The sequence below is a fragment of the Pygoscelis adeliae genome, unplaced genomic scaffold (genome assembly GCF_000699105.1).
Source record: "Pygoscelis adeliae isolate BGI_AS28 unplaced genomic scaffold, ASM69910v1 Scaffold31, whole genome shotgun sequence".
NCBI classification, from domain to species: Eukaryota; Metazoa; Chordata; class Aves; order Sphenisciformes; family Spheniscidae; genus Pygoscelis; species Pygoscelis adeliae.
Genome location: NW_008824233.1, coordinates 3,088,025 through 3,112,210, shown reverse-complemented (window position 1 = coordinate 3,112,210; position 24,186 = coordinate 3,088,025). Strand labels below are relative to the sequence as shown.

The 24,186-nt window shown below is 41.0% G+C and overlaps 1 protein-coding gene across 1 annotated transcript in view; it reads left to right on the top strand.

The window, feature by feature from the left end:
- Positions 1 to 23,505, top strand: part of ANXA5 (annexin A5) — a 46,338-nt gene extending 22,833 nt beyond the window's left edge. Inside the window, exons 3-13 of the mRNA XM_009334948.1 lie at positions 7,466 to 7,550; positions 8,650 to 8,744; positions 9,570 to 9,683; positions 12,202 to 12,292; positions 13,246 to 13,325; positions 13,782 to 13,838; positions 16,935 to 17,028; positions 18,846 to 18,941; positions 19,479 to 19,537; positions 21,679 to 21,801; positions 22,946 to 23,505. Coding sequence (XP_009333223.1) covers positions 7,466 to 7,550; positions 8,650 to 8,744; positions 9,570 to 9,683; positions 12,202 to 12,292; positions 13,246 to 13,325; positions 13,782 to 13,838; positions 16,935 to 17,028; positions 18,846 to 18,941; positions 19,479 to 19,537; positions 21,679 to 21,801; positions 22,946 to 23,008 — 957 coding nt within the window. The 3' untranslated portion in view covers positions 23,009 to 23,505. The remainder of the gene's footprint in view (positions 1 to 7,465; positions 7,551 to 8,649; positions 8,745 to 9,569; positions 9,684 to 12,201; positions 12,293 to 13,245; positions 13,326 to 13,781; positions 13,839 to 16,934; positions 17,029 to 18,845; positions 18,942 to 19,478; positions 19,538 to 21,678; positions 21,802 to 22,945) is intronic.
- Positions 23,506 to 24,186: the final 681 nt, after the last annotated feature.

The window sequence follows — 24,186 nt, the reverse complement described above, 5'->3', positions numbered from 1 at the left end:
TACTTTCACTCCTCACTGATTTATTTTCGGTCTCCCTTAAATCAACCCGTCCCCAAGCCTGGGGAGACGCGGAGGGGGGGGGGCGGGGGAAGGCGGTTGTCATTTTGAGGCGCACGTCAGGCACAACTTTTTTTCCGCCGGTTTCCACTAATTTGGCCAAGTTTTCGGTACCCTGTGTTAATATTGTGCCTGAGTGGAAGCTCCTTGCACTGGAGGAGGAAGGAGAAAAAAAACCCAGCGCCGTGGCTGTGCCCTGTGGAGGCTCGGGCTCGGTACTCCTGTCCCCAGCTTTTCCGTATCTAACTTAATTTTTCTGGAAGCCTTGCAGCTATCGCACAGTACTTTATCTGTTTTTTTTTTTTCCCCCTTTGCACCCCTTGTGCCGCTGCTGTTATGTTTGAGCCTGGATGAAGGCTTGGAAAACAGGGCAGGTCCCAGTGTTTGTTTCTAGAGTTGCATCAAATGCATAGGCTCTGGAAAGTAAAATAAGAGTTTAATGGCATATTTATGGGTTTTGTACTGCTGTAGGAAGAGAAAGTCATCAAGTTGTATGAGTACCTTCACAAAGGTCAGGGTAGTTGCACAGTAATGTAGTAGCAGTTTCATTATTGTAACTTAATGAGCGGAATGATTAGTGGTGTTTTAATACTCCTGTGAGTATTTGCTCATATTCTGTCTGGATTTAGTTTTAAAAGAAAGAAAGGGTACTTCACTTTAAAAAAAAAAAAAATTATAATAGTATTCCACTAAATCCTTAGTTTTGGGTGTTTTTTTGTGGGACAAAGAGGGGATTTTTTTTTTTTCTTTAAACATCAAGCCTGGTTTGTAGGATGCATCTTCGGAAAGCAGGGACCCCTACCCATGCCAGTGCAGGGCATCTGACCAGACAGATCTGCTTGGACAGCCTTTTATTATGGTACCTGTAGCATTGCTTGTAGGCTTGAGGGTAACTTCTTTTTAGTAAAAACATGGAAATTTGCAATTCTCTTGTCTGTTCCTCAGAGACACAAACTTTAACTCTTGACCTTTGTAAAAGGAATATTTCATTCTTCACTAGTGCAAACCAGTTACTCTTGTCTTAATGTAGTAGAATTTTCTACTGTCTGAAGTAACACTTGGGGCTGGGTTACTAACTGTGGTGGGTGGTAGTAGGTTGAAGTCATTGGAACAATGAGGTCTTGTACGACGTAGGTCTTGTCCTCCAATTTCCACGTTCAGAGGGCTGCTTTCCACTTCAGTAGTATTCTTTGCCTGTGCAATTATGCAGCCGTGAAAGACTGGGAGTGTTTAACACTTACAGGCTTTGTAGCCTGTAATTCATTTTGTAAAAATAAAAAAAAAGTTGAAGAGTAAGCTCTGCTCCTCGTGGCAGGTGTCTGTTCTAAATTTTGTTGCACCCTGAAGTAATGGTAAGAAATGAAAATGCCTATCAGTCATGAAATGTAGAGTGTCAATTGACAGTAGTTATTTATATGTACAATTAAAGGTTCAGAGTTCACAAAGGCTGCACAGCACAGTGTACTGAAGTCCAGTTTAGTCTAGATACATCACTGAAGAATAAAACTTTTGAAGAAGGTAAGTTGTCCTTGGAGTCTTGCTCACTGGAGTATTTGTTCTTGCTCAGTTACGGGAAGATTTATTCCCGCCCCGAGACCTGAGGGATTTTGTGTGTTCCATGACCAGGACAAAAAGGTTCATTCATTTTGTGGGAAAACTACAGCATGCCGTAATGTGCTGTGCACAGACTGGTCTCTCCATGCCTGTGTTTATCTGCTTTCTTTATCACTGCTGTGGGAAGATTTATTCCCGTCTCGCGCATCTCTGCCTCTTCTCGCGCATCTGTATGTGTAGCAGTCTTTGTTAATGCATAGATGCACATGGTACGATCTCTCCCTGCTCGATGAACAAGCTGCCGAGGAAATGCTACCCCGTGTTTGCTAATTCAGAAATTTGGAAAGAAAGCGACAAGAATATTTTCTGCTTGCATGCTGCGGACTGATCTGTTTTGGTCTGCTACTCCCAAATTTTTCCCTGAATGTGAAGCTGGGAGTATTTTGTGTATCAGTTTGTAAACTGCCGGGAAAGGATTGCTTGCTGCTGGTGAAGGTGTGGCTGCTGTGCGCTATATCTGGAGTTCCTGTTCTGCCAATGTGCACGTGTGACTTGGAGCACAGGAATAGTATCGCCAACTCCAGCAGCGCTTCAGAGGGTTGTGTCTTGCATTCCAAAGTACAGACGCTTTTTCAGAATCGGGTCCTAAGCAGCTCTTTGGCTTTGTTGAGGTTACTTGTGAGGATGGGTTCTCTGAGTGTTTTTGCAAATGTCCCTGCGTTGGTTCCTATGTTGCTGTTGCTTGCTCTTCTCTTCTCCCTCTCTCCCACCCCCTCTTTTTTTTTTTTTTTTTTCTTTCTCTCCTCCCTATCTTTGGTATCTCCATGGTGTACTGACTCAGAGTTCAACGCAGATGTTGTGTAATTCTGTTTTTTGTCAGGAGTTTAAATTTAGTGGGGCAGATGTGAATATAGTCTGCTGACCAGAGCTTACTCCTTCCATTTAAGTGGACAATCTGAAGCATTACTAAACTGAGAGGCGTTTTGTAGAGGCATCTTTTATAGTTGTGCATTTGCATCAGCTCTGTGCCTATATTCACCCGCTCACAATGTAATTTACATCCTGCTGACCTTGAAATTGTAGTAAGGATGTCACAAAATAATTATATATTTCTTACATGGTGTTAGTTTTAAAGCACAATTTGAACTGGGATCTCTGTGTGGTCTTCAATGGCCATAAAGACTTTTGACTGACGGGCGACCACTGTGTTGTGCTTTATCTGCAAGCTGTCTATTCTTGTGTAAGAAATCTTAAAGCAGTCTTTCATTGATTCTAGCACGTGACCTTCTGGGCTCTCTTCTGTCTTCTGAAAATGGCATACTTTCTCTGTTTGTCAACCTGTGTGCTGGAAAACATTCTCCATTTCCACTCTTACCACTCCACAGTTTTCCTGTGCCATCTTGTAAATAGGTGGCTGCTTTAAAAAAGTCACATACCACCTTTTCTGCAGTAGACGCTGGGCTTTCCAGTGGCAAACTGATGAGACCCTACTTTTATTGCTGCAGAGCAGCATCATGAGAGGGGGTAGCTCTTCATCTATGGGAGATCTGACTGGTAAGAACTTGCTGTGAGTGGGTGCGGAGCAAGGGTAGCCGGGAAGAAGTCTGAATCAGTTCAAGTATGGTCTTTTGTTTGCTGATAATGAATGCTTTGTATTTAACAGTGGCTAAACATGGGATCTTGTGGGTGGGCAATTTTTGTGTGCTTGGTGGGAAAAATTAAAAGGAACCTCGTTAAGTGGCTATTGTTGATCTTACAGATAATGCTGTTGCCAGGATATGTGGCCACATGATATCAAATTGTGAAGCCAAAGTTGTCTCTTGGGAGAAGTTAACGTAGCTCTGAGGTTCTGGTTAGAAACATCTCACCTGATGAGAATTGTGTCATCTTCTCCTTCTGCAAACTTTTGCTAGAGCAGAATAAACAAAAATAAGAGAGAAGGCAAATTTCCTCATTTGGAGGGGCATAAATTCTAAAGCAAGATCATCTCTTGCTTTGAAGTCTTTTTTTTTTTTTTTTTCCTTTCTTTTTTTTCCTCTGCCTTTCCTCCTCATGCTAATTTTGTGTATCTAGGGGCTTTGTTGGTCTCATTGGCAGGTGTCTGGAGAAAATGGAAGCTGCTGTTTATTTCTAGTGTATAATCACAAATTGCGCTTGCACTACACATGATTGCTTAGCAACAGTCAGTGTATTGGGGAATGTAGAAAGAAAAGAATGTGGGTAGGTTTTGGGTGTTATAATCTTGTGATGTTCTTTCTGTTGAGGTCTTGCGTGTCATGCTTCTCTTTATATTTTACTGCCCAATGTAGGGTGTTGCTGTTTAGTAAGGGATCACTCCAGATTACAAGAGGATTTACATCAAAGGCTATTTGTGTTCTCCTTTCCATTGATGTGCTTTGGGTTCTGCTGGGTGGGAAACTTACTATCCAAAATAAAGATGACCTATGAGGCTGTAGTGTTATTGTGTATCTGTTTGCATAAATGGCAAGGAACATTCTTAGAGATACTAAAAATAAGATAATTTATTTATCTCTATAAAAAGTTATGAAGTTTGTAAATAAATGTTAAATAGTTGTCTTTCAGTTCACCGTTTTTCATATTAGGTCAGGATGGCATAGCAGTTGTGATGCTGTGATCCATCTGCAAGAACCAGTTTGTTTCGATAAAGTTTAAACTCTACTTAATGTTGAAACTGTAGCTGAGTTGTAGCTGAAACTGTAAACGAGTGTCTGGCTTTTGTCAGAAACTCTTTTGTATGGATCTATTATTTTGTTAGAAGTAGCTAATATTTGGTTCATAGCTCCTATTTCAGATTCTCTGTGACTGAAAGTTGACTTCAGTGGTTCAGGCAGGTGCTTGAACCTTGGTGGTGCTTGATGGTGGTTTAGAACAGGTGCTTGCCCTCTCTTCCTCTGGCCAAAAGGTGCCGTGTTTGGGGAGAAGGAGACAGCTCTTCCCTCCGTGGACTGAGTTTGTTACCACTGCAGAGCCTTCTGCCATTGTCCATTGAATTTGCAAATGAGAAATGGGGACTGGAATAACTAATGAAGGTGCTTGTGGACAGTGGGATGCTTTAGATGGATTTGTGGTTGTTAAACATGGTGTGCCCGAGTGCTTCCTGCCATACCCTGATTGCTGGGCCACACTGCAGTGCTCTATAAAGCTAGGTGAGAAACCTTTCTGATGTGACAGTTAGGGGTGGCTTGACGCTTTCCCAGTGATGGGCCAACTATTGTCAGTGTCACATCTGCTCGCGTGTGGCTTCTGGAGGCAGGCAGACTGTAGGTTGGACTCAGGCCTGCAAAGCTGTATCCAAGCTTGTCTTATACTAACAGCCCCTGCTGTGGTTGTGCTCTATTTGCACCAGCATATAGTATCAAGGGCAGCAGATGTAGCTGGAGATTCTGCCATTATAGCTGCTGTCTTTGCGGTACCCAGGTGACGTGAGTATTATCCAGCATAATTTTTATTACGCTGGATGGCAGAGCTGCAGCAATATTTCTCAATGGCAAGCTAGGTGCAGCTCAAGTACTGATTGAGGGTGATTGTGGCAGGTAGGTAGCCAAAATCCAATAAACGCTGTGCGCCAGAAGGGAATGCCTGGAATGCAAATGGTGCCCAGACATCAAGAAAACTCTTTCAGACTACAGCTGCACCAGAAGAATTTCAGGAACTGTTCATCAAGCTTAGTGTATGTTGAGGCTTTCCACACTGTGCTTTGGAAAAGAGATTTACGGAAGGATTCTTCTTAGTTAACAAAAATGAGAAGGATGATGCAGAGAGAGATTTAATCTAGCATTTACTGTTCACACTTATGTTGTCTAAAACAGCCACAGAGGAATGTTGGGCCGTTGTCACAAGACTTAGGAATTGAAGGGGAATTCCACTTGCTTATAATAAGATAAGCAAAGGGAAACTTTAACTTAAAGATCAGTGACTGTTTCCTGAGACCTGTTGACCGTTAGTCATGTCCAAAGGAGAATTGTGGTAGCTCTATAATATTAGTTATGTTGAGATGATATGAAACAAACCAGCAGGAAATAAAATTTTAAATAACCCCATGCTGGCTGGCGTGGTAATAAGGGAGGAGGAGGAAAACAGAGGCTTTTCAGTCTTACCATAGAATCACAGAATCATTAAGGTTGGAAAAGACCTCTGAGATCATCGAGTCCAACCGTCAACCCAACACCCCCATGCCCACTAAACCATGTCCCTAAGCGCCTCATCTACACGTCTTTTAAATACTTCCAGGGATGGGGACTCAACCACTTCCCTGGGCAGCCTGTTCCAATGTTAATCTTTATCTGTTTTACCAAATTAAATTAGATTTATAAAATTGAGTCCCAAATCCTTGAGATTTTTCATGATAGCCTTTGGAATTAGCTAGGAAAAAGACAGTAACTACATATCGCTGTGCCTAAATTTGAGGTACTCCCTAAAAACTTGCTTGTCATGGGAAAAGCAGAATGCTTAAGAAGAGTTGTCATGCCTCTGAAGTATGCTGGATATTGGAAAGCATCTACCAGAAAGAAGTTTGTTGTTGCTGTTAAACACCATGATACTTTGTGTTCCGATTTGCTGAAATAGGGCTGGGGTAAACCTAACTCGTTACTGCTTCTGCAGTGGGAGGGGTAGGGAGTCTCTGATGGCAATAACACACAGGTGGCCTGAGAGGCAGCAGTGCTTCAGGGCAGTTTCTGGTTAGTGCTCTCCAGCTCTTTTCTCTCTGTGCTCTTCTGGCTGACCTATCTTGGATGAGTACATTGACTTGAAACCAAAGCACTGTGTGGCTGAAATTGCTAACTTGAGGGAAAGGCTGTATCGGAGAGGCCAGATGGCTGTGCTGCCTGTGAAATAATCTGGTGCCAGTCTCAGTAGGTGTCCTGGCACTTCCTTTCATGCTCTTTCTTGAGAGTGGAAAAATGCCCTGCCTGTACTGATTACTACTTTTGTACAGCGATGTTTACAAGAAATGTCTCTTCTTCAGCTGTTAGAAGAACCTCCCTATTCTCAAAACCCAACTGTTTCCCCTTTTGGCCATTGCTTGACTTTTATAGTTTATAAATTAACTACTGTGCTATACACATACAGGTTCTTGAACTGTCATGTTTACATAAAGGCAGGACTTTTCCGTAAGGGCGATGAATATCCTTTTGTGTTTGACCCACAGAAGAAGAGCCATGTTCCATGGAAACCTAGTGGAATTATTTTTGTGTTTGGACAGGCTGATCTTTTATCCTTATGTTTGAACTCTTACTTCTTTTTAGCTGTAAAACTACTATGAGAAATGTAGCTGAATCACTTGAGTAAAAAGTTGCTTATGTCAAAAGAAACATGATGAAAAATTGAAAGCCATTGCAGAGTTCAGTAGGTCTCATTTGCAGCGTGATGGAAAAAATCAGTGTGGTACTGGTTGAGAGCTCCAGCAGGTTTTTCTTGAGGAGAGGAAGTTCTTATTTCCAAACATGTCTTGGATCTGTGTGCAGCTTTTCTAGCATACGTGACCTGTGCAATTAATTTCGAAAATTACTTTAACTAAGATAATTTCTTAGTCATTTTCCTGCATTCAGTGAAGTGTTGTAAATACCAATCCTGCAAACTACCATTATGTAAATATACCTGAAGTTAGCTGGTGTACTGCTGAGTAAAACCATAGTAGTATCTTTTGAGTGAGAGCTGTGTTTAGATACCCACAGACTGCTATTTAGCCAGACAATTCCAAGAAAAATGCTATAGTCTTTTGGATTGTGGATTCAAATTTAGTCTGAGCCCATGTACGGAGAACTGAAAGATGCTATCTTCTATTTTCATGTTTTTTTCCCTTTTCCCGCACTCTTTTTTTTCCCCCCTCTAGTACACGAGAGGCACCGTGACAGCCTTCTCTCCTTTCGATGCCAGAGCTGATGCAGAAGCTCTTCGTAAGGCCATGAAAGGAATGGGTAAGAATAATTTATTTTACAAAAATGAAAGGGCTCTCACTCCTTTGAAAACATCCTTTCTGAACTCTTTTTTTTTATGTTAGCAGATGAAGGTAGGGCGTGTGTCTACATGCCATGGAATGACAACCCCAGGACTGCAGGAGTCTGGGCGTGTCTTAGTTTTGACTGTGCTGCTCTCAAGGATATTTACTTTTGGGTTAGCATAACGGAAAAAAGAAAGTTGGTTTGCACATTCCCCATTAAAAATTGATACTCCACAGGCTTCTCTGCACACAGAGTTTTACTGCACAGTAAGCTACACTGTGGATTTACATGTGACAACTGTGGAGAGTTACAACAGTATAGTAGAAGCTCTGTGCTTGGAAAATGTGCGACAGCCCCCTTGGTCTGGAGCTGCGTAAGCACATTACACTTGCTGTGAACCAAGAATACAAGCACACAGCATGAATGTAGACTAACAGGTGGTCTGTAAACTCACATTGTAGCTTTTTGCCCCATAAGTTCCCTGTGAGAACAAATCCTAATTTGCTACTTTCTTTGAAGCTGCCTGCGGGAGGAAGCAGAAGGAAAGGAAGAAGGAAAATGTGATAACAGCTCAGCCTATTGACAAATTCAGTAGGGCTAATAAGATGCTGTGCTGTGAGGGCTACCTTGCAAACTATCGTATGTAAAATGGATAATAGCTCCGCACTTCTGTACTCTGGGGTGTTTGGGGTTGCTGGACTGAGTTTTGCTGGGAGTCGGCAGATTGTTTATTCTGAAGTAAATCCCTTAGTGAGCCCAAAGGCAAGGCCCCTCTGTAGAATACAGGCCGTGACTGAATGTTATAGCTGATGCCTGGGGTGTCGGGAGCAGTGTCTGGAACAGAGCACTGATGGAGAACAAACAACACGTAGGTCCTCCAGCCGTGTTTTTGCAACAGCAGAACACCAAACCTGGCAGCTCAGCTTGGGGTATGGTGACATTTGTTATTTAAATGTTTCTGCTGTTTGTCAGTAGACTGTTATTTTCAAAGCATCTTTCATTGCCTTTTGAGTTTGTGCCACTGCTGTTTGTTTTTTAGAGTGTGTTTGTAACTCTTTGTTCTTTCTGACTTCAGGGACTGATGAAGAAACTGTTCTGAAGATCCTTACCAGCAGAAACAATGCTCAGCGTCAAGAAATTGCAGCTGCCTTTAAAACCTTATTTGGCAGGGTGAGAAGAAGAAAAATACCTCTAGAAATGAGCTGAATGTGGCTTATGATGATTACTTAAAACTGTGAGGCACATTCATCACGCTCCCTGTAAAACGTTCCTTCGAAGAAAATCTAGTTTTGCTTCTGTCTCTCCCTCTCCCCCACCCTGCCATATCCTTAACTGCTGGCTAGGTTAGAATATTCCTTTTAGGTTCGCGCAAAGAAGTTACTTTCTTTTTCTGTATTTCGGTCCAATATGTCCTAGATGGGTTTTTGTGCAAAAGCTCCTATAGTTTCCTGTTAGTATGCTTCTAGTACTGACCTCATTCTTGGTATGGAAGGAGTTACCAAATATTTTGACGCAAGGTCTCTGCAATGTAAGGTGATAGCAGGAAAAGGATTTTCTAGAGCTAGGAAATGTGATGGAAATAAAGCAGCCTAGTACTGTAGGAGAGAACAAAACCAGACATATTGGTAGATAAAGCCCGTAAGTGAGTTCAAAGCAAAGACAGCTTGTTTCTTTCTTCCAGCATTGTTGGATCCTTTAATATTCTGGCTGGTAACCTTTGTTTCAAATAGCAAGTGCAGTGAGCAGCTAGGGTTTAAAGAATTTCTGTATTGAAAAAAAAAATATGGTATGTTTCCGGTTTTCCAGATGCCCTTGTATCCTTTTCTTCTGCCTTATTTGGCTACATTTGTTTCAGTTCAGGTACCAATTAAAACAAAAAGAGCCCTGTCCCTTACGCTTTTTGGTGTCTCCAGAGTGTTCTAGCTCGCAGACACACGTGCATCCGTTTAAAATGGTTAGTCCTTGTTTATTACAGCACTGTTTGTTCTGCATTAGGATCTTGTAGATGACCTGAAATCGGAACTTACCAGCAAATTTGAAACACTGATGGTATCTTTGATGAGACCAGCTTGTATTTTTGATGCTCATGCATTGAAGCATGCTATCAAGGTAAGACAAGTGAGGGAAGGGAATGAATACATTATATGAAATGTTTGTTGCTCTTCTGTTGTATTTTAGGAATGAACTTTTGGTTGGTAAGGGGATTGCTAATAGCAGTAGCCTGCTCTCTCCCGCTCTTTCTCTCTCCCCCTCTCCCGCTCTTTCTCTCTCCCCCTCTCCCGCTCTTTCTCTCTCCCCACTCTTTCTCTCTCTTCTTTTTTCTTTCTCTCTTTTCTTTTCTTTTTGTTATGCTAACACCTGCTGTTATTGCTAATGCCATGATTTTGCCTGGTTTCTTATTCGTCCGAATAACTTATTAGAGGTAGTTTAGAAATCTAGTCTGTATAGCGTTATATGTGAAATTATTTTCATGAGAAACTATGTAATCTTAAGAGAACAGTGTTGCTGTGGATGCAGATTAAAAGCTACATAGCATAAGACTTGTTCCTTCTGATTTAAATACAATGAGTAGATGTGCATGTTGTTTTTAAATTCTTTTTGCTGCTATAGTGCGGTGCTGAAGTCCAGTGGACTCTAGATTTTTCTGCTGTGAGCAGCCTAGGTTTTATAGCTATACAGCTGTATGCATAGGCTGCAAATTAGTTCAAGGCATTTCATTAAAGTGTGATGTTATTTATATGTCTCTTCTTGACTATTATTTAAACTAGAAAGTGTTTTGCCCCTGATGGAGTACAGTGCAACTCCAAAATTAATAGGCTAGCGTACTTGTGTAAACTGGTGTCCACCAAAATTATGAGCCGGTATTATTTGTATTATTGAATGTGTTCTAAAAGCTGCCTCCAATAATAGAGAGGGAAGAGTTGATAGCCCTGTCAGTGTTACCTTTCTAACATTTCTCTTTAGCTCAATGCATTTAATGCCTTTCTGGGAAGGCCGGGTAAACAAACAATGTACAACCTCTATGTGTAGATATTTCAGTGTGGTCCTATTTTTTTTCCTCTGTCACACCTGTCTGATATCATCAGCATGTTGAAATTCAAGAATTGGAGTTTCCTGGATTATTCACAGAACCTGTTGATTAAAGTAGAGGACATTGACCTTGACTGGTGTCAGGTAGTGCTTGGTTGGGTGACACACGTAAACTCCCAAGATCCTTGATGACCAACTGGTTAATATGTAGGCTTTAGTCAACTGTGCAAGGTAGTGCTCATGAACCCATGACCCAGCAAATAGTATCTCAGATAACAGAAACTTTAATCCTGGAAATTTTCTGTAATGTCTTTATATGCAGTGGGGGCAGGGGAGATGGCACCTGACAAAGAAACTGATAAAGGCCGTGTTGGCTAAAAGGAAGAAAAGTATTCCCAAGCTCCTCTTGTTGACTTAGGAGTCAAAGACTGACAGGGAAACGACAGAACAGATGGGTGTAGGAGGGAAAATAGAGATAGCAAAACAAGAGTGGTTTTGTTCTTGTCACTTGCAAAAAATGATATTAAAGACAAGATCATAGGATTTCAGAGAATGCGTCTGCACAGGAAAAGATGTCGATACTAGCTGCAGTTCAGCTAAGGCGGATAACAACAGTAAAGAAGATGAGGTAGCAGAGACTTCAGTGCAAGATAACTCAGCTAAGAGCATTAAGTCTGCGCTGAAGACTGTCCTATCAATTTTCACTGCTGCTACTTAGATTAGAAATAATATAACTGTGCCTGCCTCGCTTGTTGAGTAGGCATGTTCTTGAAACAATCTGTATTTTAAAAATGATTACATGTAACCTGGCAGATTTGTATTTTGGATATCTTTGTATGCAGCTGGATATCTTTGTATGCAGTTAGTATTTGGATTTTCCTTACAGGAAAGGTTGTAAATAACACGCTGAAGTATTGTGTTTCAGTGTTGCTTTTGTGAAATGACTCCTTTGGAAGCGTAAAGAGTAATGGCTTATTCTTCCAGGCAAAGTAGACTCAGACTTATGGAAACAAGATATTGGCTTGGCTTTTGTAAATTTTATCCTTGTAAAAGTGAAGAGTGCCTGTTGCGCCTGCTGTAATTAAAGTGCAGCAGCTCCAACTATCTGGGTTAGCAATTCTATTGTAAAATGCATTTGTCTGCAGTGGAAGAGAGGGTGGGTTTAACATAGCACAATTCATAGACGGGTGAAGATCGTTACTGGGTGGCTCTATGTTTATCTGTGTACTAGTTGATGAAAGACAGTATATGAACTAGAGCTAAGATGGAAACCGTTACTCTATTCATTCACTTACCTTGATGCCATTGACTGTAATAGCGAAGAACTGAGGCGTATCTGGGAGTGCTTGAACATGGAAGGGCTCATCTGAATCCTGCAGCAGTGAGCCTTTATTAAGTGTTGGGTTGGTTTTGAAAACAATCAAGCTGGAACTGGAAGAAATTCTTTCTAAAACCCCCACAATATACGAGAAAGAAGAAAATAATTTTTCTTCATTTGGTCCAAGTGTATAAGCTGATGCTTGCTTTTGATGGTCAAAGGGAATTCTTGTTTTCCTTTTGTTATTCCAACAACTCATTTATACTTGCACCCCTGCAGGGAGCAGGAACCAATGAGAAAGTGTTGACTGAAATTCTTGCTTCCAGAACACCTGCGGAACTGCGGAATATTAAACAGGTTTATCTGCAAGGTAAAGTTCTGTCTAAAATAAAGTTCTAGGGTCTCCGTTCAGTTCTCTTAATATGATTCTAGCTCATCTTTCAAGTAAGGTCTATCTGTGAACTGATGAATGTGTCCAATAAGTGGGATTTCATTCTGCTGTGTTGCAAATCTTCATATTGAAAGAAACTAGAGTTTGGATGGTAAACTAAAATAGTTTTTATTTCGGGGCTATGACTGCAGGTTATGGTGTTTTGTGCTTTATAGTTAGAATTCATTCAAATGCATTTCTTTCTTTCACCCATTATTTTAATCCCTTTGACTGAAAGGGGATTTTTATTAATTGGAAACTAGAAAACTGGTATCACATAAAAGAACAGAAGTGATTTTTTTGCCTTTTGCTCAGCGTTCTGTTCAAATGCATTTGCGCTAAAGAAAGTGCAGCTTTTTGGTTGTCCACGGGAGTATGTGCTTTTACTCTGTGATTGTGGGGTTGGGTTTTTTAAGGCAGTATTTAATTCAACACATTTCTTTTACCTCTATGCAGATTCCTGCCACATAAAAAATTCTCATGTCTTAATAAAGGTCAACGCAAAACTTAGAGTCTCCAAGGGCAAAATTCATTGGTACTAGACTTTTCTGGGCTCATAGTTGTTGTACAGTTGCGAGACTGCCGTATTTTAGCATAACTCCAGATCTGTATGCCCTAGTTCCTTGAAGAGTTGAATCTATGCACGTCACCATGTATTTCAAAATATTTTGAGTAATCTGTTCCTGATACTAGGTGTGAGATGCTATCTTTTCACCTCTTTTACAATAATGTTGGGTTATAAGTGAAAGCAGAATATGTCCTAGTTGTTAAAGCTGTTTCTGATAAATGATTCTACAAGCTATGAGTCAAATTAACTTTTTGCTTTTCCTTGCTTTCTCCTCAAAATAGTGAGGAAGTCTGTAAGGTGGTGAATGGGTATTGCTTTTTTGCAGAGTATGAGGCCAACTTGGAGGATAAGATCACAGGAGAAACATCGGGCTATTTTCAGAGACTGCTGGTGGTCCTGCTGCAGGTCAGTATCTCTTTGTGTGCAGGCACATGTGTATGATTTTCGCTTCTGTTCTCCTGTCCGATGTACACTTGTCACTTTGTGCTTACTAAGCTGGGATTCTAGATAGACCTGGTGATAGGCAGGATTGGTTCTGAAAAGGAGTCACTTCCCCTGACTTGCAGGGTCACTCTTGAGCTGTGTTATGGGTCATTTCCACATCACTGAATTGAAAAACTTCTGCTGCTCATGGGTATAGCAGAATGCCTGCTTCGTGGGGTTTTGAAGGCAATAGGAGAAGAGAACGTTTATTTCATAAAGACACATGCAAGCAGAAGGGAAAAATAAGGTGATTTTGGAGAAGATGCATTAGGGGTTGACTTCTCACAGTAACTCTTACAGGCTCAATATAACAGATAAGTTGTTTTTCAATTCAACTTTTGATTCTTCAGTTTAACAACTTTTAAAAATTCTCTTTAGGCGAACAGAGATCCTGACGGCAGAGTTGATGAGGGTCTTGTTGAGCAGGATGCTCAGGTGGGTGCATGACTTGGTTTTGGGGGCGTTTCTACAAGTTAACTTGCAAAGAGAGTATACAGCTAGAATTCAAATGTGAGAGAGAAATTGTTAAGGTTCTCTGCGTGTGTTTCTTAATACATTTTCCTGTGCCTTTATACATTCTGGACAACAGAAGTGTCAAAACCTGAAACATTGGGATCAAGATTTTCGGCACTTTCACATTTCAGTGTAAAGCATGTCTTGTTTTGCGTATTACTTAATGAGGTGCCTGAATGGGACAGTGATCAGATCACTGGAAGAGAGTTGTTATTGCTGAGGCTTTGTGATGCTGAGAGACCTGCTGCTGGAAAACTCGGAGATGTTAACGGTTCATTCCTTAATATCTGACTTGAACTTCTCTCTGAATTCAATCCTGACATATCATGTGTCACGTACATGTCGTAGTGAAATGTTAATGCTAGTTGGTGAGGGATGCCTCCATTGACAGTGGAATACTAAAAAGAGAAAAATATACCAAATATTCTGCTTTACTGTAACCAGGTGGCAGTCTAAGCATTGCCTCTAAAGAGTTTCTAGGGACTCGCCTATTGCTCTTTGCAAGTATTGTCTATGACGTTGTCACTGATCGCTAAACTTGTGCTCTAGACAGGAAAAGGAACACCGGCAGTAAATTGGTATCCTTGATGCAGTCTCTTGCTGGATGCTATTGGCTTTGTTCTTAGTTGTAGTGATGGTCAATATTTCAGCAATTTGATTACATAACTCATTTAATGCATGTTTTTCTTCTGGGTTATTTCAGATAACTCTGGGCTAGACATCATCCTCTCATAAATTGTCAGTTGAGATGAAAGAAAATACATGGATTGTTCAAGGTGACAAGGAGGAAAAGCAGAATACCAGATCAATAAAACATTCTCCTGATAGCAGGGCAAGATGGAGAGAGAGAGTGGCAAAATGTATTTTATTGGCACAGGCCTATCCTTTGTTATGTAAATTCAGAAAGCATTGATCTCCTGCTATTAAAATTAATCCTGTGGAAAGCAGAGCTTGAAAACTAGTGAGGCAAGTGTTTCAATCACGCATTAGACTGTTTCGTGAAATTGTGTCAGTCTTGCCTTTAGCTGGGCTTACGTAATTGAAGAAACCCATGAACCACAGGCCTTGGTAGGTAGATAGATTCCTTTTGGCCTCTTTAATTGATTTTAAATGAGCATCTAAATTTAGGAGGCACGATACCTAAATGTAGAAAAAGTCCTGGCTTTCTAAATGGTCTCTGTGGTTTGTTATGTACATTTGGCTTGAGTTGGGACCCAAACAGAGAAGTGTTGTGTCACGTTTCCCTTTATTGATATCTTTTCATTCAACATCTGACCTAGCTGGAACAGATTCAGAGAATTTTCTAATTATTATTGCCAGGTACAGATGGTCAGAATTGAGGTATGTGACTGTGCAAATGTAAGACTATTTTTGGCTTCCCAATGTTTCTCTTGATTGATACGATATTCTGGGAAGGATTTGATACATTAGAGGGCAGCCTTTTTACTCGGTGGTGATTTTTAATTTTTTTTAGCCTGTGATTACTAAACATGAATTCAAAGCAGTTGGGGAATGGGCATTCATACTGTGAGACAGTATGAATATGCAGGGAAATTGCAAGACTTTTCTGAGAATGCTTGAAGGAGAAAGTTTAACTTTTTGGAAGAGATTTTGTGAATATCGCTTTTTTAAAAGCTATGCAATTGACGTACATTTTGGGTATTGCACGGTGGCAAGGCAGGTAAAAACTTAGAGCTCACATAAAATGTCATTCACAACTTCTAGTATCTCTAAAGAAATGCATTCCTGGCGTTTCTAAATGCTGTGCTGGGACTTCACATTTGCTACTGGATGGAGGATGCTGGTATTCTTTTGAAGAGCTTAGCATGTATTATTTGAAATAAATATCCTTGCAATGCCTTAATAGCTTCCCTCCACACACACACTCTTTTGTACTCTGTACCATGAATATTAAAAAGAGCACGCAGCAGTCACAAATGCATTTTGAATAGGATTGTGGGACAAACATAAATAGGAAATTCATATCATCCCATTCAGGTTTTACAGTGTGGACAGACAGATGGCCAACAGCGTTGCTATGCAGCAGATTTCGTTGTGGGGATTTTTCTAAGAAACATTTGATTGCCTGAATATAGGTGGTAACCTGTTTGCCTGTCCTCTGCTCACTGAGGAGGGAGAAAAAATACTGTGTACTACGATATGTACAAACCTTTCTCCTTACATGGTGTTTAGCCATGATTTGGAAGAAAACTTCTGAGTGTCAGGAAAAAGAACTGATTTCATTTTCTGAATCTTTCCTTCCGTCTTTCCCTCCTTCCGTCTTTCCCTCCTTCCGTCTTTCCCTCCTTCCGTCTTTCCCTCCTTCCGTCTTTCCCTCCTTCCGTCTTTCCCATTTTTCCCCCTCCTGTTGCTTATTCCAACTTTTAGAAGTGCTTTGCTTTCCTAAATGCTGCTAATGGCCCGGTCGTTGTCTGCATTGAAGAAAGACTTGCCTGAAGAGCAGTGAATGTGCTAAAACGATTAAAATCTGTTACTGATTGGATTTCACATGGCTAAGAATTTAGCAGCCCACAAATCCTGTTTCTGAGAGCTTCTAAGTCCATCTTCCCCTTCTTTTTGGAAAACTTCCTCCTGGGCCAAGTTAGCATGGTCCTCCCATTGATATGAGTCAGCGTGTAATAAAGTTTTGCTAGTCTGATTTGAAAAAGGGGAAGAAGAAAAAAAAACAGAAAAAGCAGTTTTTGGAATGGGTTTTATCTCCTGTATAATCACCGTTTCAGAAAACTTCAGGCCTATGAAAGGGACTATGCACACAGTCAGTTTTAGGGCCTTAAGCAGTATTACTCATGTAAATGCTTTCACAGTCGACTTCACAATTTATCATTTATTTCTTTCTAAAGTCAGTTCAGTACTTGGCAATTTTATTTCATTTTTTCCCTCCAGCTACAGCTTGTTAGTAAGTTTAATGCTCCTTAGAGTTAGAAAAATAGAGCTTTTCAACAGGGTGTGTGGACACATAACAAATGCTGTTGTTTTGATCTCTTGAATTTACAACAGGTTTTGTTTAGAGCTGGGGAGCTGAAATGGGGAACGGATGAAGAAAAGTTCATCACCATCTTGGGAACCCGAAGCGTTTCTCATTTAAGGAGGGGTAGGTGGTATGGTTCATGTATGCTTCATGTATGCTTGAAAACTTCTGCCTGAAGTCTCAGCGTTGCCCAGCTGGTGGTAGAAATGGTAGAAAAGTTGTTTCTGGTACCACATTTGTCAAGCTCAGAAATCTTTAATCACCTCTTGCCTCTACTCAATACATTTAATTTCGTTTCCTGTAATTCAGTTCCCCCCTAGCAGTGGCAATCTCCTGCTTGAAGGAGTGGTGCAATAGATCTGAGGGACAGCTGGAGTGTTTCTTTCTAGATGCTTGTTTATTTTTTTTTTTCCCCTTTTGAAAGAGATTGTGGCAGTAGAAGTCATGCTGAGAGTCTGCTGCGAGTCATCATAATCTGATGGCGATCCAGCCCTGAAAAGATAAACCATTTTATAGGTTCATACTTTATTAGCTGTTAATAAAGAGACTAATTTTTTTCCCTGCTCCTTACCCATTCATAAGCCTGTTTTACCAATCTGTTTAGGCCATTGGAAATGACCAGTAAGTTCCCCAGTCTTTTTGTTTTCCTTTCTGAATCTTTGGATTCATTTGGATTTTCAAAGGTAATTTGATTTGTGATTTTACTGTTTAGTTTTTTACCATTATTTGCATTAAAGTAATCCTAAAGTTTGTTTTGATGCACCCAACATTTACTTAGCATGATAGAAATGTAAGATTTCATAGAAAACTCAGGTCTTATGGATATTCATGAACACAGACTTGAATAGTCTGCCAATAGGCCAGTTTGTGTGAAGTTAATTTGATGCAGTAGCTCAGTGTAGACAAGATCTTAGTTTCAGGCTAAATGATAGCTGCACCCTGGGAAAAATCCTTATCACTTCCTAAAATTTCCGTTCTTTCCCTCTTCTCCCTGCACCTTTTCACTGCACGTGTTCACAGAATCACAGAATGGTTGAGGTTAGAAGGGACCTCTGGAGGTCATCTTGTCCAACCCTGCTTGAGCAGGACTACCTAGAGCAGGCTGCCCAGGACCATATCCAGATGGCTTTTGCACATCTCCAAGGACTCCACAACCTCCCTAGGCAACCTGTGCCAGTACTGAGTCACCCGCACAGGAAAAAAGTGTTTCCTGATGTTCACAGGGAACCTCCTGTGTTTCAGTTTGTGCCCATTGCCTCTTGTCCTGGCACTGGGCACCACTGAGAAGAGTTTGGGTCCATCTTCTTTACACCCTCCCTTCACATATTTGTATGCATTGGTGAGGTTCCCCCTTGACCCTTCTCTTCTCCAGCCGGAACAGTCCCAGCTCTCTCAGCTTTTCCTCATAGGAGAGATGCTCCAGTCCCTTAATCATCTTAGTGGCCCTTTGCTGGACTCGCTTCAGTTGCCCCGTATCTCTTTTGTACTGGGGAGCCCAGGACTGGACCCTGCACTCCAGGTGTGGCCTCACCAGTGCTGAGCAGAGGGCAAGGATCACCTCCCTCGACCTGCTGGCAGCACTCCTCCTAAGGCAGCCCAGGATACCATTTGCCGCCTTTGCCACAAGGGCACACTGCTGCCTCGTGTTCAACCTGGTGCCCGCCAGGATCCCCAGCTCCTTTTCTGCAAAGCTGCTTTCCAGCTGGTTGACCCCCAGCATGTCCTGGTGCATGGGGGTTGTTCCTCCCCAGGTACAGGAATGTGTTGTATAGTAGCAGTCTGGTAGGAAATAGGTATTTAAAATAGGACAGAGGGAAGAATGAGCGGACAATAATTTGAACTGTGGATAATGAGATATAGGTAGTATTAACCTGTACTGAGGAAGATACTGGGAGAAATGCTGGCTATACACGTGACTAAGCACACTTTCTGTTTTGCAGTGTTTGACAAATACATGACTATTTCCGGCTTTCAAATTGAAGAGACCATTGACCGTGAAACCTCTGGTGATTTGGAAAAGCTGCTTTTGGCAGTTGGTAATTAAGTCTTAATAGATCTAGAACTGGCTGCCTTCATTTACTTAAATTGCAGTTGTTATAGGAGGTGGCATGAAAACATGGCTCCTTTTTAAAGTTAATCGCCTGGGATCTGTTTTTGTATCTAGAGAATAGGCCTTTATTCTTCCTTCACTAGATGGGAGGGGTGGGGGGGAAGTGAGCCAGGGGGTGGTGGTGAACTGCATTCTGTTCAGTCATGTGGACCTCTATCAGAAAGTGAGACAAAACTCTGCCTTCCTTTGTATTCCTGGCATCTCATTTAGGACAAGGTCATAGTAGATTTGTAACTGGGAGTAGAATTTGACTAGCAAAGTCTCTTTTCTACTAGAAATATATGGTGTATTCTAACTCCTAGAGCCCAAAGAGTTGTAGCAGAGGAGCAGCTGTAGCTGGCAGCTGTGTACTTAATTGTCCACACTGGAGAGACTGATCCAGTAACACACAACTTGTCTTGACAGTGAAAGATTGTCCTGTATTGAATAACAATCAGTAATTTAATCCTTTGCCTTTTTTCAGTGAAATGCATCCGAAGCGTGCCTGCCTATTTTGCCGAGACTCTGTATTATTCCATGAAGGTATGTACATGTTTTCCGTATGTCATTTTCCATCTCCCTGGCTACAATTCCTCTCCCTTTCACTTGTTCGTCATTTCTTCTTTCGCTACAAATGCCAACAGGATACTGTATCACTAAGCATCTGCAAAAGGTTTGGGGAATGCAGATCTGGGAGAGGATACAAACGATTCATAAGCCTTACTTTGAGTTCATCCTAAGTTTGTCAGACCATAAATCTTTTACAGGAAGCATCAGTCTCATGAGCTGTTTTTGGACTTGGTCTTGTTACATTGGAAAATGTCTGGCTGGATCCACAGGGCACCTTCCGCTAAATAAAGACTACAGTGTCTTTAGGTGGTGGATATATTGAGGAAGTAAAGATGACCAAAAACTAAATTGCAGATTGTGCGGATTTAGTGCTCTTTGTTTTGGAGATGAGTATTTACAGACTGAAGGTGCAGGTGGCTTTGAAACACATTTTGATGACTATCCATCCCATTTTGAGAAGGAAAAGAAACTCGTCAGAAGAAAAGGAGAGGCGCTTAAACAGCTACAAAAGATTCTGCAGGGGAATCCCATCAGCGACACAGCTGTATTTCTGTTGGCTTCACCTTCTCTTGGATGGGAAGAGATAAGCAGGGAAAACTATTTTTAACTCACAGTGGCTAATATTAATTAAAACCGAGGTAGGTAGTCTATTGTTTTCAGGCAAGTTATCAGCTTCCCTGAAGAATTCCTCCCTTCCCCTTGCTGAAAAGCACTGAAGTATGTTTGTCGCCAGATGGTTGTGTTGATGAGGTGTCAGCATGAGAATTAGTGAAAGGAGATGAAATGATAGCTTAATTTTTAAAAGCTGCTTTACTGCTTTTATAAACATCAGTGTAAAATAAGGTTCATGTAAAATACAAAATACTATACCAGTATGCTGAGAGCTGTATGAGGAGGATTACTTTTTTATTTATCTATTTATTAATTTTGATTTTTTTAAAGAATGCAATAGAAAACCTTTTCCTGTAGGTTTTAGAATCTTTTACGTTTCTGCTACGAGGGGCCTGATTAATGTCTGCTGGTGAGATCCCCAATTATTTTTTCAAAATAAATAAAAATCATTAAGCACTTCAGATAAGAAAGATCATCATTTATTACTTTGGCAGAAGAGTTTGTACTTCTAATTAATCAGTTTGGCATGACAAAATTCTACGATGCACAGAGTTTGCTTTCATGATTAAATGGGGCAGAGCCTGTTTTTTACCAGATTCTAATTTCAAATCCTACTCAGAAACCACCGGACTCATGGCATAACTTTTGAGCAGCTTTAGGGCTTTTTTTAGATGTAATCAAGAATATTACACCCAGTCGAAGGATTGAGTGACCCTGGACATTAGGCTGAAGATGATCTGTGGGGGCTCTGCCAAGTCCTTCCTTGAGGTGCATTAGCAGGTCAGCATGTGAAAATTTGTATTGCTTCAGCTTGTGTGGAGTCTGACTTGTCTGAGCAGGAGGGGTCAGGATGTTAGTCTGGCACAGCCTGCCGGCACAGGAACTTAAAATGTTTAAAGCGATAAAGATGAATAAAAGAGTGGAGCGTGTTTGCGTGGTTGGAAAAGGTTTACGAAGTTTGCCTTCGTAATAAACAGCTGGATAATTTGTGGAATGAGTTGCTCTGCCTGTGTCTTGCTGTACTATGTTAACGTGCTTTGTATTAGTCATTGTTAGGATTTATGTACCCAGTTCGAGAACTGACTGCAATTCTGCAGTCTCAGACTACATTGAAAGGGTGATTTGCATGTGATTCTGATCGTGGTGATCAGATATACTACTGTGTAATCGTGGAACTGGATTATTTTCAATTTATATGGGCATTCACGGTTGAAGCCTGTGAGATGAAACATGAAATAAGAGGTCTGACCATATGGCGCTTCATAGGGGATTAGAGCACCTTGCACGGTCAGTCCTCTGTTCTCCACGTTGCAGTGTGAATGTCTTGTGATACTGTCCCAAATATTCTCTGTTTTGGAGTAGAAATGTAATGCAGGAGTGTTTTGAGACACCACTTGTTGCACTTGGTGCTTCCACGTTGCACCCTGGTTGTTTGTTGTTTTGTTACAGCATCTGTCCAGAACAAACTGATATTTTAAGATTATTTAAACTTTTCTCTTTAGGGGGCTGGCACTGATGATGACACCCTGATCAGAGTCATGGTTTCAAGAAGTGAAATTGATCTGTTGGATATTAGGCAAGAATTCAGAAAGAATTTTGCAAAATCATTGCATCAAATGATTCAGGTAAAATTACTCTTCTGTTGTCAGGGGAAACGGGTGATTGAGATGTCATTGTTTCCACTGTTTATTTTTGTGGGAGGGGGCGGATGTGAGTAGAGCTGGACAACACAGTGCACTCTGAGAGCAGCGGTGGTTGGTCTGCAGTTTTGTGAAGTACCCCATAGCGTCGTTTAAGTGGGGGACACTTCCTATGAAAAGCTAAAGGTTTCCTTCCGGTGTTTACTAGGAGAGCAGATGCGGTTTTCTGAAATTACAATTACTCATACACCATTTTTAGCTACTGCCTCATTTCCTTTTTTTTTTTGGTCTGGGCTCTTTCTGATTTTCAGTGCTTCAGAGAGGGTGCTGGCTCCAGAGCAATAATATTGGGGTTGGGAGTCTGAATTATCACGAGGTTGAAGTTTAAATCTTGGATTGTGGTGTGGAACCTTTTGCACCATTTCAAAGTGGAAAGCATTTCACTGTGGAATCAGTCTGAATCATAATCTCCTTTGAGTGGATGGGAAGGAGCAGGAAGGGAAAGATTTTTTTTTCCAGCGAGAAATCCAAGGCCAGCTGTTGCTGCAAAGTTGAAGCCAAAATGCTTTTTTTCCTAGGATTTTTTGGGGGGCATTTTGTTTTATTTTTAAATGCTGCTTTTTAAGATTTTCTGTTATCATTCCTGACATTATGCTCTCTTAATTAGGCTGGGTGGAGTTGCTTCTGACGCTGTCAGTTGGGCCCACACAGCTGTCCTGTGGAATTAGTAGCAGAGCTTCCCATTAATTACAGGGAGCAGAGCTGGGGCCTTTCTAAGTGCCGGCAGGTGCACTTTGCACATTTCAAGGTGATTGCTTGTGGTGCTGCGTTGGGATTCTCCTTCGTTTGGACTTTCACACTTGCAGACGAATGCATTTTAATATGCAATGGATAGCTCAGTTCTAGTAAAGCTTTCGGAGGCTTTCTATTTTTCTGGAAATCTGTCTGTGTAAATATAGCTCGAACATAAGAGACAGAGAATTTCCTTGCGTCATTCCCGAGTGGAGAGTCATCCAAGTGGATTTCCTGTGGGTGGGACAAATGTATAATCTGTTGGAGTCCTTGGCTGCTGCTTTTCTTCACATTTCTGTGGTTGTGACTCATGGTGACTGGTCTGTTATATTAACAGAAAGATACATCTGGGGACTACAGGAAAGCACTCCTGCTCCTCTGTGGTGGAGACGATGAGTAATGGTGACAGTGACACGAAGGATTTGTTGTACTCCAGCTTTGCAGCCCTTCAGTTAGCATGTCTAGCTAAGTTTTTGTATCTTAATGCTTTCTGGCTGTTTGCATTCATACTAATATTGCACTTATTAAAAATGACCATATTGTTATCCAAGTGATAGCTGATCCCTCCTCTTCCTGACATCCCAACTTCCAGGAATTTCAAGTGCCTTCTGTGAGTATGCGAGAGTCGTCTTCATGGAAGATGGGTACTGAGCATAGAACGCAGTTCTTTGCAAGTGTTTTGCTGAAATAGGAAGAAAATAATCATGTATTTCACTAATAATTTGAAGATGATCTTTTTTTGCTTTTATTCCTTACATTTCCACTGAATGTTAAGCTAGCTCTAACATTGCAAATGAAGAAAATATATCCTTTGTATGTAATATTTGAATGAATTTGCTGAATGTAATACAAGCAATCATTGGAAATCTAAAGGACCAATAAATTTTTTCCCTCTCAGTACAATTGTATGTGTTTTTTTTTTAATGGGCAAAGATCTATTTTCCCTTTCATATGATTCCACTGCTTCAAACTGTTAGTATATTTTTCCTACTATTATGCAGGCTTCTAAGTATATATGATGTTTTGCAGCTGTACGTCTTGATGTCTAGTCTAGTATATGGGTGCTGTGGTGATGCTGCTGTTCCATATAGCTGGAATACCAAATTATTGGTACTTGCTGGGCATCACACTCTCATTTTGTGCTGCTTTGTCTTTTTCTTCTCCTCTAAAGCTGGGGGAAGGAAGGAGAGCTGTTTGTACAGTGCCAAAGTAGAGCAGATATGCTGCGCTTGTAGGACCAATCGAAGATTTCTGGGATGGAAGCAGGTGAAGGAAGAGATGGGAAGACAGTGATCCGTACTTCAGGGGTCTTGGGTGAAAAGAGGATGGTTGCAGCACCACTCTCATCAGGTTAGCAGGGAGCAAAGCACAGTGTGAAAGAAGCACCAATCTGTTATATAGGCTGCCTTAAATTCACTGCTTTAGTTCATCATTTATGACTGGCTCTGAAAAATTAAATTGACATGTGTGAAGGAGAATAAAGAGACTTCTGCTTCACGCATTATAAGGTCTAAACACCACGGTTCTAAACTTAGCTTATCGGTTAGTCACATACATCAGCTGTAGAAACTGCGCGTT